Source organism: Etheostoma spectabile, chromosome 19, assembly GCF_008692095.1.
Source record: "Etheostoma spectabile isolate EspeVRDwgs_2016 chromosome 19, UIUC_Espe_1.0, whole genome shotgun sequence".
Classification (NCBI taxonomy): Eukaryota; Metazoa; Chordata; class Actinopteri; order Perciformes; family Percidae; genus Etheostoma; species Etheostoma spectabile.
The window spans coordinates 3945715-3961211 of record NC_045751.1 but is presented as its reverse complement, the minus strand read 5'-3'; the positions used below and the strand labels follow the sequence as shown (position 1 = coordinate 3961211).

At 41.8% G+C, this 15497-nt stretch overlaps 1 protein-coding gene across 2 annotated transcripts in view; it reads left to right on the top strand.

The window, feature by feature from the left end:
- Window positions 1-1051: 1051 nt before the first annotated feature.
- The window catches only part of ppp2r5b (protein phosphatase 2, regulatory subunit B', beta), a 43787-nt gene continuing 29341 nt past the window's right edge, over window positions 1052-15497 (top strand). Inside the window, exon 1 of one of the 2 annotated variants that reach the window (XM_032544320.1) lies at window positions 1052-2601. In XM_032544320.1, the coding sequence (XP_032400211.1) occupies window positions 2409-2601 (193 nt within the window). In that variant the 5' untranslated portion in view covers window positions 1052-2408. The remainder of the gene's footprint in view (window positions 2602-15497) is intronic. The other variant, XM_032544319.1, reaches the window with a different exon arrangement.

Here is a 15497-nt window from a genome sequence, read left to right as displayed (position 1 = left end):
AATCTTGTGATGTAAGTAAGCCTCACACTGCTGGCCTAGGTTTACCAACCTATCTGGGGATAGGCTACTCTAACTTCACAGTGCTTGTTTACTTTTTTTTTGCCTACAATTTTTTTTTCTTTTAATTCATGGTTGGTGGAAGTAAGTTTACAATTTGAGTTGTTTTCCCATAAAAAGCATGTACAGGTGTCAATGGGCCGATTATATCTGCAATTCAGGCTGAAAGAAAACCTTTTGATGTAATATTTTCTTTTTATTAGCATCCTGTAATCCTGTATTACCAACTGGGCAATATAGGCAACTGTCAGTAACCCCCAGGGGCCCCGAAAAGCCCCAGGTTCACTCTAAATCTGGTAGGTTGGGTGTGTTAATTCCATTTGCAATACGTGAGTTACTAAAGCAAAAATATCATCTGGCAAATATCAGATCAACGATATCAAATATAATTTTATTACAGTGCAATATTTATTTATTAGTTGTTAATACTTAACTACTTTTCGCATAATGTGTATGCAAAGCTATTTTATATATCTATATAGTTGCTCTCAGGACTGTGCACCAGGTCCCCCTGTCCTCCCTTTTTTCTCTGCTCTACCTATACTTTAAATTTTTTTATTTTATATCTTATATTTTATATTTCTATATTTCGTGTCTACACTGTAAAGGGGTTGCTTCAATCTCATTGCACAGGTACTGTACTTGTGTATAATGAAATAAAGGCATTCTATTCTATTCTGCTCTATTCTATTCTATTCTGTTCATAATACCAATCTTTACATGAGTCTTATTTACCTGATCTTTGGGCCCTGTCTTGAAAGGGTCCTGTATAAAAAAAAATACCTTTTTTTTTTTTGTACTTATTGCGACAAAATATTCCACCGTAGGAACAGGATATGTCGTGCATGGCAAGTTATTTTGGAAACAGTTGCTGATTTTTTGCCCCAGTATTCCAGCCATGACTCATTATCTAGAAACACTTTTACACTTGTTTTATTTTGAAAGCCAGGATGTCTAATTTCCGGTGCATCCCTGACTCACCGCGAGCATCTTGATGCAGCTCGCTGAGGCGCTGTAGGACGACCGGATAACGGGAACCGAGAAGGGGGGACAGGAGCAAAACGCGTCAGTCTGACAGACATAGACGGGTTGCTATTGTATAACACAGGCCTTCGGTGTTACCACCGTCCAGGAGGAGCGGCTGCTTTCTGTTATTTACCTGTTTTATTTCATCCTCTCTCTCTCTCTCTCGCTCTCTCTCTCTCTCCCCGCGGAGGCAGAGCCGGAGCGCCGCAGCGGGGCTCAGGGTTGCATCGGCCGCTGGCGGAGGACCTGCACATGTCGGCGCGGTGAGGGAGCGTTTGTTTCCCCGCCCTGACACGGTTGGAGGACGGCAGGAGGAGGAGGAGGCTTTGTGGAGGGGTGTACATCGCGACGAGAAAACAACATTATCCACTTCTGAGAGAGAGAGACAAAAAAAAAAAAACCCTAATCAAGGAGGTGCGGCCGTTTGAACTGTCGAAAGAGGATCCGTTAAAAACGAGCAAGAAGGACAACAGTGATGCGGCACCCAAGGTGGGCCCAGATTGATGATTTTATGATATCATCCACCGCCAGGACCGATCACTGATTTTTATTGATGAGGCGCATCATTGAGGAGAAAAAAAGCTATAAACTGACCTGGGGTCCGTTTGTTTGTTTGTTTTTTTGGAGCTGGATATGAGCAGAGCGGGAGGTGCCTGATTACAGTGATTTCTTTACATAAGGATCTAATTAATTAAAGAAATACACATCCGAATCTAGGCCGATGACAGTCTGTGTGTGACGCCAATACAGCAGCAGCTAGGCGTGTGTGTGTGTGTGTGTGTGTGTGTGCGCGCGCGCGCGTGTGTGTGTGTGTCTGTGAGTGTGTGTGAGAGGGAGAGAGAGAGAGACGCGCCTGTCTGAGCATCATCTGGTAGCTGCACAGGCTACTCCTCCACGGGGATGATACACAAGCGATTCAGCATCTGTGCGTGAAATACAGAAGAATCCGGGATGCTGCTGATGCTGTTGCTGCCATTTCCAGTCCGGCTCTGATAGAGACAGCGAGGCGCACGGGACTGGACATCCATACAATATCTCTCCTCACTTCTCCTCCACCTCTGCACCTCCCCCCCCCCCCTGTATCTCTCCCCCCTCTCCTCCTCCCTCCTTCCCTCCATCCCTCCCTCCTTCCCCCTATTCCACCCCGGAGCGTCTACTTCTTCGGATCAATTGCTAATCCACCTGTGATTCAAGAAAACACAAACTCCTCCATCCCTAACCTCCATTCTCACTTCCAGTCACATACATCCTCTCAAGCGCCTCCTTAAGCACTCACGCGCGCCGAGGCACGCGCGCACGCCCCACCACCGCCATCTCCAGCCATCATGGAGACGACCAAGCTGCCTCCGACCAGCCCGTCCTCGCCGACCACCAGCTTCTCGGTGCCGTCCGCGGAGAAGGTGGATGGCTTCCCGCGGAGGTCGATGCGCAGAGCCCGGCAGAGGAGGTCCCACAGCTCGTCCCAGTTCCGCTACCAGAGCTCCCAGGTGGAGCTCACCCCACTGCCCCTGCTCAAAGGTGAGACGCTGCTTCAGCAGCCATGGGTCAATGTGTTCTACCATAGGGGATGAAGGGTCCAACAAGACCACCACAAACACACTTTATATAATGCTTTATCTAAATCTTCTTCATTCTTCACATCTCCAACTGAATGCCATCTTCTGACCAGAAGACACCCTTTAAATCAGTTCTGTGCAGAAGGGCTATGGATGCATTTACTGTTGATACAGAATATGTCCACTGATACATGTTGTCCTCTGTGTCCTTTCTAACTGGCAGAGGGGATAGCAGTGGCTTTAAAGTATGATCTGATGATCTGGTGGGAGCCTGGTTTCTGGTTTGGGATTCATTTAAAGGCCTGTTGTTGGAATAATCAGTTTTAGGGCTAGAAACTAACAATTATCTTCACTATTAATTCATTATTGGTCAATTAAATTACAGAATAGGAGTGTTACATGTCCATCCCAGTTTCCCAAAGTCAACAACAACAAGGTTAATTGATTTTCACAAAAGTTACATATCAATTTTCCGTCACTCGTAATATTTTCAGGTCTATTCTGCACCTTTTTATATTGAGATTACATTGGGATTGAATTGCTGCTGAAGCAGATGAAAATCAAAGGTAATATAAAAAAATGATATTATAGGAGGGATACCAGATAGGTAAGAAATGGTTAATATTTCTTCCAATTGTTATGAAGACAATACGCTTTAAACTGTGGCTCAGGATGTGTTTGTCTAAGTGTTCATGCGTGCAGAGTCACTGGGCTAGATGTGTACCACTTACACGCTCATTAAAATGCAATATCATCAAACATCAGCTTGTCTCCGTGATTAATTGATGGGGAAATGGAAGAAGCATCTCCTTCCCGCTTGACGGACCACTGGTGCATTAATCGCCTAGATTAGATAAACCTCAAAGAAAAAAAAACATAGAATACAAAATGTACTTGTACAAATTGGGTTTACGTAACGATCTTGACATGGAGACGGGTATGACATCCCTGCACTATTTTGCAGGTCTGTCGTTGCCATAGGTCTAATCCCAGAGCTGCGGTTACTACACAGAGACCACTTTGATCTTTGTGAGCTCGTTCAATGATGTCTCAGAATTCCTTTTCAAAAATACTGTAAACCTATTGACCCACCTGCTCAACCCGCAGACATGTCTGGGTGGGGTTTGCTGTGATACAGACCAAAAAAAGTTGCATGTTGGAACCTGTAATTTGATTTAGGGCATTCATTAAGCAAAAATGCCAAAAAAAATTCTGGTTTCAGCTTCTCAAATTTGCTGGTTGTCTCTGTTTAATAGTTGTAAATTAAATATCTTAGGGCTTTCTGGATGGTTATTTGACCAAAGAAAAGACATAAGACATATGACATTAACATACCACCTTGGACTCTGGGCATCCTGGGTTAAGATGACAGAAGAGTCCTTAATGAAAAAAACACATTGCAGATAAAATTACCTGAAGATGGAGAAAGATGAAAATTTTACCCAGAGACTTTGGCTCACCCATGAGAGAGAGACATCATGGCTTTCAAACCAGCAAAGAGGCAGTGGGTCAAGGCCACCCCCCCCCCGAAAAGCTACAGACACAGAAATCCCCTAAGGTCCACTAAAGGTCTCTATAAAAGAGACTTCAGATACAGTATTAGGGGACCACTAAGATCTATATAAAAGAGACTTCAGACACAGTATTAGGGGACCACTAAGGTCTATATAAAAGAGACTTCAGATACAGTATTAAGGGACCACTAAGGTCTATGTAAAAGAGACTTCAGATAAAGTATTAGGGGACCACTAAGGTCTATATAAAAGAGACTTCAGATACAGTATTAGGGGACCACTAAGGTCTATATAAAAGAGACTTCAGATACAGTATTAGGGGACCACTAAGGTCTATATAAAAGAGACTTCAGATACAGTATTAGGGGACCACTAAGGTCTATATAAAAGAGACTTCAGATACAGTATTAGGGGACCACTAAGGTCTATATAAAAGAGACTTCAGGTACAGTATTAGGGGAACACTAAGGCCTATATAAAAGAGACTTCAGGCGCAGTATTAGGGGACCACTAAGGTCTATATAAAAGAGACTTCAGGTACAGTATTAGGGGACCACTAAGGTCTATATAAAAGAGATTTCAGATACAGTATTAGGGGACCACTGAGGTCTATATAAAAGAGACTTCAGATACAGGATTAGGGGACCACTAAGGTCTATATAAAAGAGACTTCAGTACAGTATTAGGGGACCACTAAGGTCTATATAAAAGAGACTTCAGATACAGTATTAGGGGACCACTAAGGTCTATGTAAAAGAGACTTCAGATACAGTATTAGGAGACCACTAAGGTCTATATAAAAGAGACTTCAGATACAGTATTAGGAGACCACTAAGGTCTATATAAAAGCATCTAAAGAGCACCGTGTCATGGGACCTTTTAGGAGTTATGCTGCCTCAGCCTTACATGGTCTGGTATGACCAGTGTTTTCTCGTGGCTAATGCTAGCCCATGTTAGCAAACTTAAGCTCAATGTTGTTGTGTAAATGAGTCCGTTCACTAACATTAAAGCTCTTCTATTCACATGCTACTGTTACGCCATGTTTTAGGACAGTCGCTTTAACCCATAAAAGATATTTCCTTGCTTTGTGAGTAGTAGACAGTGAGTACATGTCAGATGTCCAAATCAATATTTTTGTACATTTTCTTTTGGTCCACACAGAAAAAAGACATATCCCTTCCCGTTTCATATATTTGCTTTCTTAAGCGCTGTTCTATTTCTATCTATTTATCTACGCCTCTTCCTCACCTTGTGTATCTTCTGTCTTCTGTTTACTGTATATTGTAAGTCTTAATATATACCTCTGATTCCTTTTATGAGGTTACTTCCACTTTCATGTAGCCTGCAATCTCTTCCCATTAACCCACGACAAAGAAACGACCCTCCTGCTCTTAGAGATGGCGCGAGGTTCATGCACCTGTGCGTATGTGTTTCTGCACCTCATTTCACCAGCTTTGACTTCTCAGGCATGATAATGGAGGTTTTTCGTTGCAGCTTTACAGCACCGGTTCGGTTCAGGCCTCTCTGTGCATACATGCTGTTGCCTTCATAGACAGAAGTCCCAGTTATCACATGGCTGCTGCACCGCTGCGGCACTGGATCCCCAGGAGGAAGTGATAGTACGATCTTGCAGCACTGGCACAGGCAAAAAGCCTGGTGGTTGTGGAAGTCTGTTACGGCCAGAATGTAGGCCAAGTGTAGACAGACTTGTGGGTGTTTTGCCCTCCAGGGAGTCACATTCCCATTGTTAATTTGCACTACACCTCCTGTTAACAACGGCACATCTCTTTCACTTTAAGCCCTGAGCAAAGCTTCATTCTTGCTCACAGAAAGAAATATAAAAGGCATATAACTACGAAGAAGAAGTAACAGGAAAAGCTGGTAAGCAGCATTGAAGGGAAACACCCTTAAAGCTTCTAGCGATGAGCGTCCGTCGCCTTCTTATGGGTCATTTTTGTTGGATGCAGTATGACAGACAACTAGCCAAAAAAGAAAAAGTACACAGCTACAATGGTTTGACAGCAAGGAATGTTTGAAATGAACAACAGTGAACATCAAGTTTAAGATCTCAGCTTAAGAAAGAGCAGATGCCTCAATAAATGTTATATAATAACAGTCAAAACGGGAATAAATTCATTTTATACTAGTTCCTAGTATCATTCGATCAGAATGCAATGCAGTCAAAGCGTGCATGTTTGCAGATCTCTCATCAGTAGTGTGTCAAACATATTGCCCCCTCTGAACCTGAAAAACCTACTAGAGAAAATATACAGAGTTATGGAATCGTAAAGATATTAGTATCTAGCTGTTACTAGATGTAGAAGGCACTTGTTTCCCCATCGATAGTAGCCTCAATGGATCAGAATGCACGTCAGCTTGCATCTTTGCAGATCAGTCATCAGTAGTGTCTGACACACAGCCTTCAAAAATAACTGCTTTCTGATTGGAACAGGACAAAGCAAAGGAGATGTTTTCTAGTGCTAGTACATGAGGCAGGTTTCTAAAAGTTTGGAGGAACAAAAACCAAGTCCTATTCATTGGTCAGTTCCTCTGCTAAATGCAGCTGGAACACTGAACAGCGGGGATGGTCAAGGCAGCTAATTAATCCCCAGACGGAGGAAGGGTGAAGCACAGTGCAGGGTCTCCGTAATCCCCTTTACTGTACGTTGCATTCATGCTGGCCACGGGCCTGCAGCAAATGCACAGGCTTTTCAACCCCGTCTGTACAATGTGCACTTGGACCAGTGCTGGGCTTTAAAGTGATTCCACTCTACTGCAGTGGACAGACAGTTTATGTCAATACCAAGGAATAAGCTTGTTTCAAACATGAGTTTTTTTTCTTCAAGGTCTATTTTTTAAAAGCACAGCACCCTTCTGGTGAAAACCAACCCTGCCTAATCTTTCGGTAGGCATTTGTTTTGTTAATTCTCAAGAGGTTGATTATTTCCTTACCGCTATTAGCAGTCGCTTCATTTCAAGTGGTTTCTCTTCTATTTTTTTATTTTTTTTACACTGTCTAAATGTTCTAAATGGAGCTTTGATAAAGTAAGTACTGCTGAGACAGACAGGGCCCCAAATGAGATGTTGATTAAGTCACAAGGAGACACCAGGTCTCCATAAACTTAGTGTTTCTCGGGGACCTATGCAAATTAAAATATTTAATATCTGCTGTCACACAGTTACCGAACCACCACCACATGAGTAGCAATCATGCTTTCAGACACAGTGAAAGCATTCCTTTCCTCTCTTATCTAAAATACTTGAGGATTCTATCTAGTAAAGAAGTGGGAATCCCATGGGGCCTTATTCGTAGAAAATAGGTATCGTAGTGAACGGGGAGAGACAAATGCTTTTTTGACGCAGTTTAAATTGAGCCATTTATGTTTGCCAATTTAAAAGATAATTTCGCAAGTCAAGAAAGTCCCAGTCGGTCGTAGGTTGTGAAACCGCTCAGTGAACTTCATTGCTCGCCTTACTCGCACAGCTAGCTTACCTGTGTTCAACAATACATGTAACTTCATCTTACCCGGTAGGTTTTATACAGCATCTTTTTAGTTGCCGGGAAGCGAAAAAAAAACTAGTAGAGAAGGAGATTTTGGGGTGAGTAGTCTTTCTAATTACATACTTTCTCAGTCCCAGCCTCAACAGTTTTACTACAAACTGAGTCTATCTTGACTTTTGAAAATATCTGTTGATGATGAACATCATTTCATGGCTCAATTCAAATGGGATCAAACAATCTCGCCATTCTCTAGGGTACATACAGTCTTTCTTTCCGAAATAAGATCCCATAGTGGGCCACTGGAAGTGGAGGGACTTTGCCTCTCTGTGGCATGAATCTGCCACACAGAAGTAGGAATAAACCAAAAACAAACTATTGGAGATTGAATAGTTTTCATACGATAATTCACACCTTGGAGTAAAGTAACACTCGACAGTTCTGATCTTGTTTGTCTCAGATTGATCCGAGCTGATTATTGAGTTGGTCCTTGGCTATCTCCCGATTGTCCTCCTCCACGTCTTCGGTTACACAGCCTCTCTCTGAGCCCCCCCCCCCCCGGGTGCGATGCTTTCCCCTGGGGCTACAGGCACAGTCAGGCTTCCCGGTCACGGATGTTGTGCTGTCGCTGGCAGGCTAACCAGACTAAGGTCACATTCCTGCCCAACATCTACTTAGCAGATACACAAACTTATGAATAATATTCATGTCTTGTTAGCACACCAAAGACAATTAGCACAAATTTGGTTCAGGAGGATTTTTTTTGGAACTGACTGTCCCTGTCTATATAAAATAGAGGATCCTGTAACCAACAAGGCAGCGCTACTTTCCTTGCTTTGGACCCAAATCCCTCTGTAAAGTTAATTTTCAGACTTGTCTACCTCTTACCCTGCTGCTCTCATCTGTAGCCTATAATGAATCTGAATACACGTTATACATGGACTTCTGCAATCAGAATGTGATCTGATGTGCCAGTCCTTGCATTTTCAAATGTCTTGCAGTAAGTATGAGTCATCCAGGCAAAAATACACTCCACAGAGTATGTCTGTGAATAAGTATCCACCTGAAGGATGAAACATGTCATCAGCAAGGGCAGAAACATCACCATGGGCAGAAATAGCTAATGCATGACAGGTAGAAACACTGTCACCATAGACATTCAAGCATCATCACTGTGTGTAGAAATAGCAAGTAGAAATGTAATCCTGTCACTGTAAGGACAAACACATTCACTGCAGGTAGACATATCTTTTGTGCGTAGAAATGTAATTACTAACAGAAATGTGATCTGGACGGTAAATCACCATGATCAGGGATTTAGGTTAGGAATAGGGTTGTCATTTGTGGTAGGTCAGTGATTCTATTCTGAGCCCGGTGAGGATAAACTCTTACAGAGGCACAAGTATTCATTAAGGCCTGTGTTTGTGTAAAGCGTGTATGTATGCAAGGAGATCATGGGACACTTTCTGGTCTATCTTGAGATCTTTGGGAACAGTGTTGCTGCCAGCAACTGACTCAGCAGGAGCTCAAAGAGAAAACACACAAAACACACTTTTTGCTCATCCCGGCCCGGCAGCACACTCTGCCAGCCTTCGCTGCCCAACAGTTTAACTATGCTCACATTGCATTTTTGACTACAGTAAATGGTGTAGACTTAAGCTGACATGATAGGACACCCAATACATTAGAAAGGTTATGATATGCCTATTTCATAAAAAAAACAACATCAATGGGCCTCATTTTCTGAATTTAAAATGAGAGTATCTGTCTTTGAGAGTCACAAGATGATCATACTAAAACTGTTTATGTGAACTGTATGTCACGAGAGGTTCTAGTTTTGTCAGGCCCGTCATCTGATCTGGAAAACAGCAGCAGTTGAAGCACTAAAAAAAAAAAAAAAAAAAAATTGAAATACTCCAAATCTTTTACCACAGCTGTTTCTTACATTCGATTGTGGTGTAGGATTTCCCCTCATCAAAAATTGATACCTAATTGTTTATTATTATCTCCCACACCAGTGTGAAAGCGGGAGAGCAGCAGGCCTAATTGCTGTTTTAAAAATGAATCAACATGCTCAGCTCCAGTCTGCTCATCTGGGTGCTGAATCCGGAAAAAAAAGAAGAAGACATTAATAGAAAAGCACTCGCATCAAGAAATTGATAGATTAGATTTTTCCAAACAAACACCCTTCAGTGTGCAAACTAACAGCTAATTGCTGTTTTAACCATGCAAACGAAATGGCAAAATAGACATGCATGACGGTTTCTGTCCTTGGCTGTCAGCGGCTGCCAGCAGAAGTGGCTTTTTAAAGGGCTGCTGAGCAGCTTCAAATAACTATGTAAGGCCCTTAAGGATGTTGGGTGAGCTTAGAGAGTGTTAAATCTTCTGTACCTGCACGAAATCCATCCTGCTGGTTGGCGTTAGCATTAAAGCATCACTAAAAGGCAGGAAACACCCTGCAGATATGAGACGCGCACTACAGACAATGTAATCGAATCAGTCTCCGTTGCACAGAGTAACAGATGGTGAGTTGAACCAGAGCGAGATCACAGAAAGTATTCAATGTTGTTAGGCGTTTTAGGTAGAGAAGTAATGTGAAGCATCAGTTTATGCGCTCATACTCCCTTTTTCAAATCAGAAGGAGAACGATCCCTATTGCAGACCAGCAAGTAGTCAATCTTTGTGCATGAAAACGTGTGTGATGATGCCAACATCCAGTGGGCTGGATGCTGTTTAGCAGGTCAATGCGGGCTTTTGCAAGCCTCCTGTTTCTACGGAATGGTAGGAAATGCATTTGAAATTCTCCCACTGCTGTCTGCGAAAGAACAAAAATACACTGCCGCTTGTGTTTCATAATCTACTCAAAAATGGGCCATTTTCACAGCTAACAATGAAGGGATTAGAAGGAAAACACGCCATCAGACTTGCCCGTTATGAAATCTTTAAGATCTTCAGAATGGGGGGAAGAGTATCATTTTAAAGACATAATGTACCAGCCATATAAAAAAAAAAAAAAGATTTACAAAAAAAGAAGTAATGCAAGCTTTTAAATGTCAAACTTGTGTTGCGCTGATGTCGGACAACTGCACACATTCTTTGCTAAATCGTTATTTAATTAAATAAGAATTTTTTTTGAATTTGAAAAATGATTACCGTGACATTTACACTTTACTCTTGTCACATCACATAAAATATATGAAGGAATGCCGAGCTGAACCAAACAAAGCTGCAGCAGCAGAAACCTTCTCACTTAAATCACTGTGTAATATTGTCAAGGGAGAAAACTATTGCAGAATACTGTATGTTGCAACAAAGAAATACTGATTCCCTTTGCACTAATCGCCGCAAGTAGCTACAAGCTGACAAACAGCCCGTAACTTTCAGGTGTATTGTCCTGTCATTTCTGTTTTTTTTCTGGCCACATTGTGGTAATACTGCACTTGTCAAAACTGACATAATGCCCATGTAACATAGCCTCACAGGATTTAGGTCACATGTTACCCGGAATGAGAAGATATGTTTGTGTGTGTGTGTTTGAGGCCAGCTGGATGGGCTAGGTATTGGGTTACAGAAGGCATTAAGTAGTTTTTGCTCTATGACGATCTCAGATCAATTATCAGGGAGAGTAGGGGAGAAAGTGATGGGGGTGCCGAACGAAAGGGAGTGAGTAAGAAAAGAGGAAATGACTGAACATTAAGCTGACAGGTGGAGGAGGAGACGGCAAGATAAAAAAGAAAAGAATAGAAAGCAGAGGATATTGCAGGGGAGAGGATGTAATGAAACGGCTAGCGATGCAATAACCACAACTGCTGCTGTGTCACCGAAGCAAGAGTTGATTCTTAAAAGAATCCGCTGATGCTCCGACAAATAAAAGCTCTGATTGAGTAGCCACAAGTTTCACCTTGATGGGTGTTTTCTATCAAATACGCTGTTGAGGTTCTGAGGCAGTGCAACGTTAAGTCAACAAAGAAAATCAAGTAATGGATATGCAGAGGTGACATGTTGTGAATCATTATTGAAGGAAATTATAAAGGAAGTTTTGCAACAAATCACAACCAGGTTTTTTATTGCAGCAGTGTAGAAAGCCTGACATAGACACTGCACAGCTAACCAACACATTATTATTTAACACGTGACGGGTACAAAGCTGCTAATCAAATGTTGAGGGTGTCTCCAACTGGGATAAGCGTCTCGCTGCGTGTACGTTTCACACAGCACATGTTGATTTCGGAGGAGAATTTCAATATCCAAAATCTCTGAAAGTCACTCTACGGTCAAGCAGAATTTTAGATTAAAAAAAAGTCCAGTGACCCAAAGACATGTGAGAAAAAGCTGCTTTTAATTACATTGAAATGTATTTATTGATAGTGATTCAGGTCATTATAGGGAGTGTAAGCCACAAAATATTACAGACAGCGGAGCATACAGGCATTACCCACAGAATGTAACACCCGGCTGGTCTCGGTTCATTATGCTGTGTGTGGTAGAATGTGTATTAATAGTATCATTAGATTATTTAAAGATGAGCTTAGCGCACCGCTTAATCTTTTGCCATGACTTAGCCCTCTCTCACTGCCTTTGTTAAAGAGTGAATGGGACGTTTCTGCCTATGCGTCCCTTGAATCCAACATATAAAGACATTGTCATGTTTTGAAATCCACTGCCATTTAAATGCAATGCTTTTAAGAAAATGTCTTCCAATCCAGTGGCTGCCACTTTCATTGTTAATCTGTAATGAGTTTCACTTCAATCATTGATATTTTTCTGAGGTAATTGTCTGGTTTTATAATCTTTCCTACTGTGTTCTAGCCTAAAACATTAATAGAAAATCAGATCACGGAAGTCTGCCAGTAAGCACAAACTTCCATCAACACTGAATCCAAGGACATCATTTTTTTTAATTTTAGGTAAAATTGATATTGACCCTGCTAAAGCACCCCGTTGAACTTTTGTCTCCATCTTCGGCAACATAATCTTCACAAAAAATAGCTAAAGCAGCTCAAGGTCGTTTTTAACCTTTCAAACACATTCCACATTTTTCTTTAGCAATTTGAAATTAGTTCTCCCCATGTATGCTATACTAACTTCAATTTGCTGATTGAAGACTGTGAGGTACCGTTGAAAGGTGAAAAAGCTAGTAAGCAGACGTGAGTTTAAGTTACATTAACCGATTGATTTGGCCACTTTGGGGCAGTAGAACAGGCTGTAAATACTACATTAAAGGGATCTTTCACCATTGAAAAGATGAATATATCTTTGAATTGGGTCACTCATGTCAAATCAAATCCCAGAATGCACTTGCTTCGCTGCTCAAAGAGTCCACTCCCAAGCCACGCCTACCGTTTACTGACGTAGACAGACAGTGAGGCATTTAACTCTAGTGTGTTTTATTGTCATTTCAACCATATACATGAAACAACTTTTCACCGTGGCTCAAGTGGTGTTAAAAATTTAAAATATGTGAAATTACATTATATAAAAACGACATACGAAACACTACATTTAGTGCACACACATTATAGGCTCCATAAAGTTCAGCTAATGCAACGGAAGCATTAGCGCTTGGGGTGATGTAAACACAGCCGGGAATTTGCGTGGAATGTAGAATGGTCGGCATGTAACGGTCACAAACTCCACCAGTGGTGACACAGCCCACCTCCACCTGCCTTATCCACCAGAGCAGCAGCTGTTCAGAAGGCTAGCAGGCCTGGTAGCTGGATAGCAGAGTCTGGTACACTGTTGTTCAGTAACACAGCAGTCTCTGAACTCATGCTGGGAGTTTTGTTGAAGTTGGATGTAGTCCAGTTTGTTGTCTAATGAGCGGACACTTGCAAGCAGGATGGATTCCACCTAGCTCAAACTCCTGTCCTCGTCGATGTTCCCTTACCCGGCTAGGGGCATCGGGCGACACCGCAGGCTGAGGCTCTTGTCTCTGTAGCAGGCAAAGCTAGCGTAGTGTGTTGATTATTCCGTCTGTAATCAAGTTTCCTGCATTTTCTCCCATTTGTACCTATGGTGGTACACATGTGTGGTAGTTTAAATACACGTAATCGTTGTAAAGGTTTGCTGCTGAAAAGAGAGAGCCTGTTAGCTTAGCTTCAAGATGGCTGACCCTCGACTCCCTTCGGCATGCTTCAAGTCCAACCCCCTATGGGCGGGTTGAAAACATGTGGAACTAGCTGGCTTGTCGGTCACTGCCTCTGGGCTAAAATGCCTCCGATGTTGCTAAATGATGATTTTTGCGTCATATACTGTACAATGACGCATTCTTTTTTTTCCTCTTTCGCGCAGGTCATGTTTCCTAACGTAAATGAATAAAAACTTGGTTAAATGTACCTAAACAAGATTCAGTGATCATCAAATTTCTCTCTCATATTGCTCCTCATAACCACTTAAAACTGTCAAAAAATGTAAGCCAAAATGCTATTATTATTGACGTTATCTGACATTTAGCGTTTCTGCTTCATTAGAGCCTATTGTAAGTAAAAAGATTAACGTGGTTCAATGTATCTAAAAAGTGATTAATGATCACCAAATTTATCTCTCATATTGCTCCTCATAACTACTGAAAACTGTCAAAAAAAATCAGCGTTTCTGCTTCACGTTTTCAGCAAGGCAGCGGTGGCTGTGGGTTGACTCCCCACGGTTCTCATGGGCTTTATAAGTCATAACTTAAAAAAGCTTTACGTGGTTTAATGTAGGCTACCTGAAAACCAATGATCACTACAATTCTGGTTTGATTTTTTAAGAAATCATTGATCATTGATCACTGTTTAGGTACATTAAACCACATTAAGCCGTTTCCTCGCCATAGGCGCCAATGAAGATAAAACTTCTATCATCGTTAGATTTCGGTTTAGTTTTTTTTTGACAGGCTTAAGTGTTCATGACAAGAGAATGGCCATGAGAAATTTGGTGATGATTGATTGTTGTTTAGGTACATTAAACCATGTTAAGCGGTTTCCCGTTAAGCGTTAGAATGTCCAAAGAACAGAGAAGCGCGTAGCCAGCGCAGCAGCAGGGCGGCTGGGCCTGTGCCTGCCCTGTGGGAATAGAGATTTTTTGTGTATTTGTTGGCATCTCTCGTTCAAGAACTATATGTGTTATGAACTTTACTTTTTTTTAACTCATTTGAGCTTGAGGTTTTCCCCAAAAAAGTAAAGGTTACAAAATGATACATGACAAAATCCGATTGGTACGCTTACCCAACGTCCCCACCGAAATCAGCGCCTATGCTTCCATCAACACACACAAAAAAACATAACTGTGATTTTAGATGAGATTGAGTTTTTGACCCTGAAAACCTTCCATAGCATTTGGAAACCAGTCTCTATTTTAATTTTATTTTAATGAGTGTAGTGTAAATTCTAGATCTAGGTGAAAATCAAAATGCAATAAATTGTTCCCTGGCCTAGGACCAATCTGTCCACCAAATGTCACGACAATCTGTTCATACTTGGTGAGATCTCAGACAGGCTAAGTGTGAGGAATAAAACATAACATCCTCAGCGGAGAACATGTCAAAAAATGTGCTGCTTCTTTTCCTATTAGTATCAGCAGGTCTGGATTGATTACCATAAACAGACTGTGCATACAACCCTATTTGCATGTTATATTCTAATGCCCAGCCTGTCTCGCTACCTATTCTCAGTACCGTCACCAAGTGACGACTTCCAAGTATTAATTTAAAGCAGCGGGATGGTTTGTCCTGTTCGTTCTCGGAAGATAAATTGCTGTTTACTCTTTAGTCTTCTTGAACATCTGAGGAGGGGTGACAGGAGGGGGATGTAGTCAATCACGTGATAACATCACAACTCCTCATTTTCCCTTTCCAATCAGGCTGTT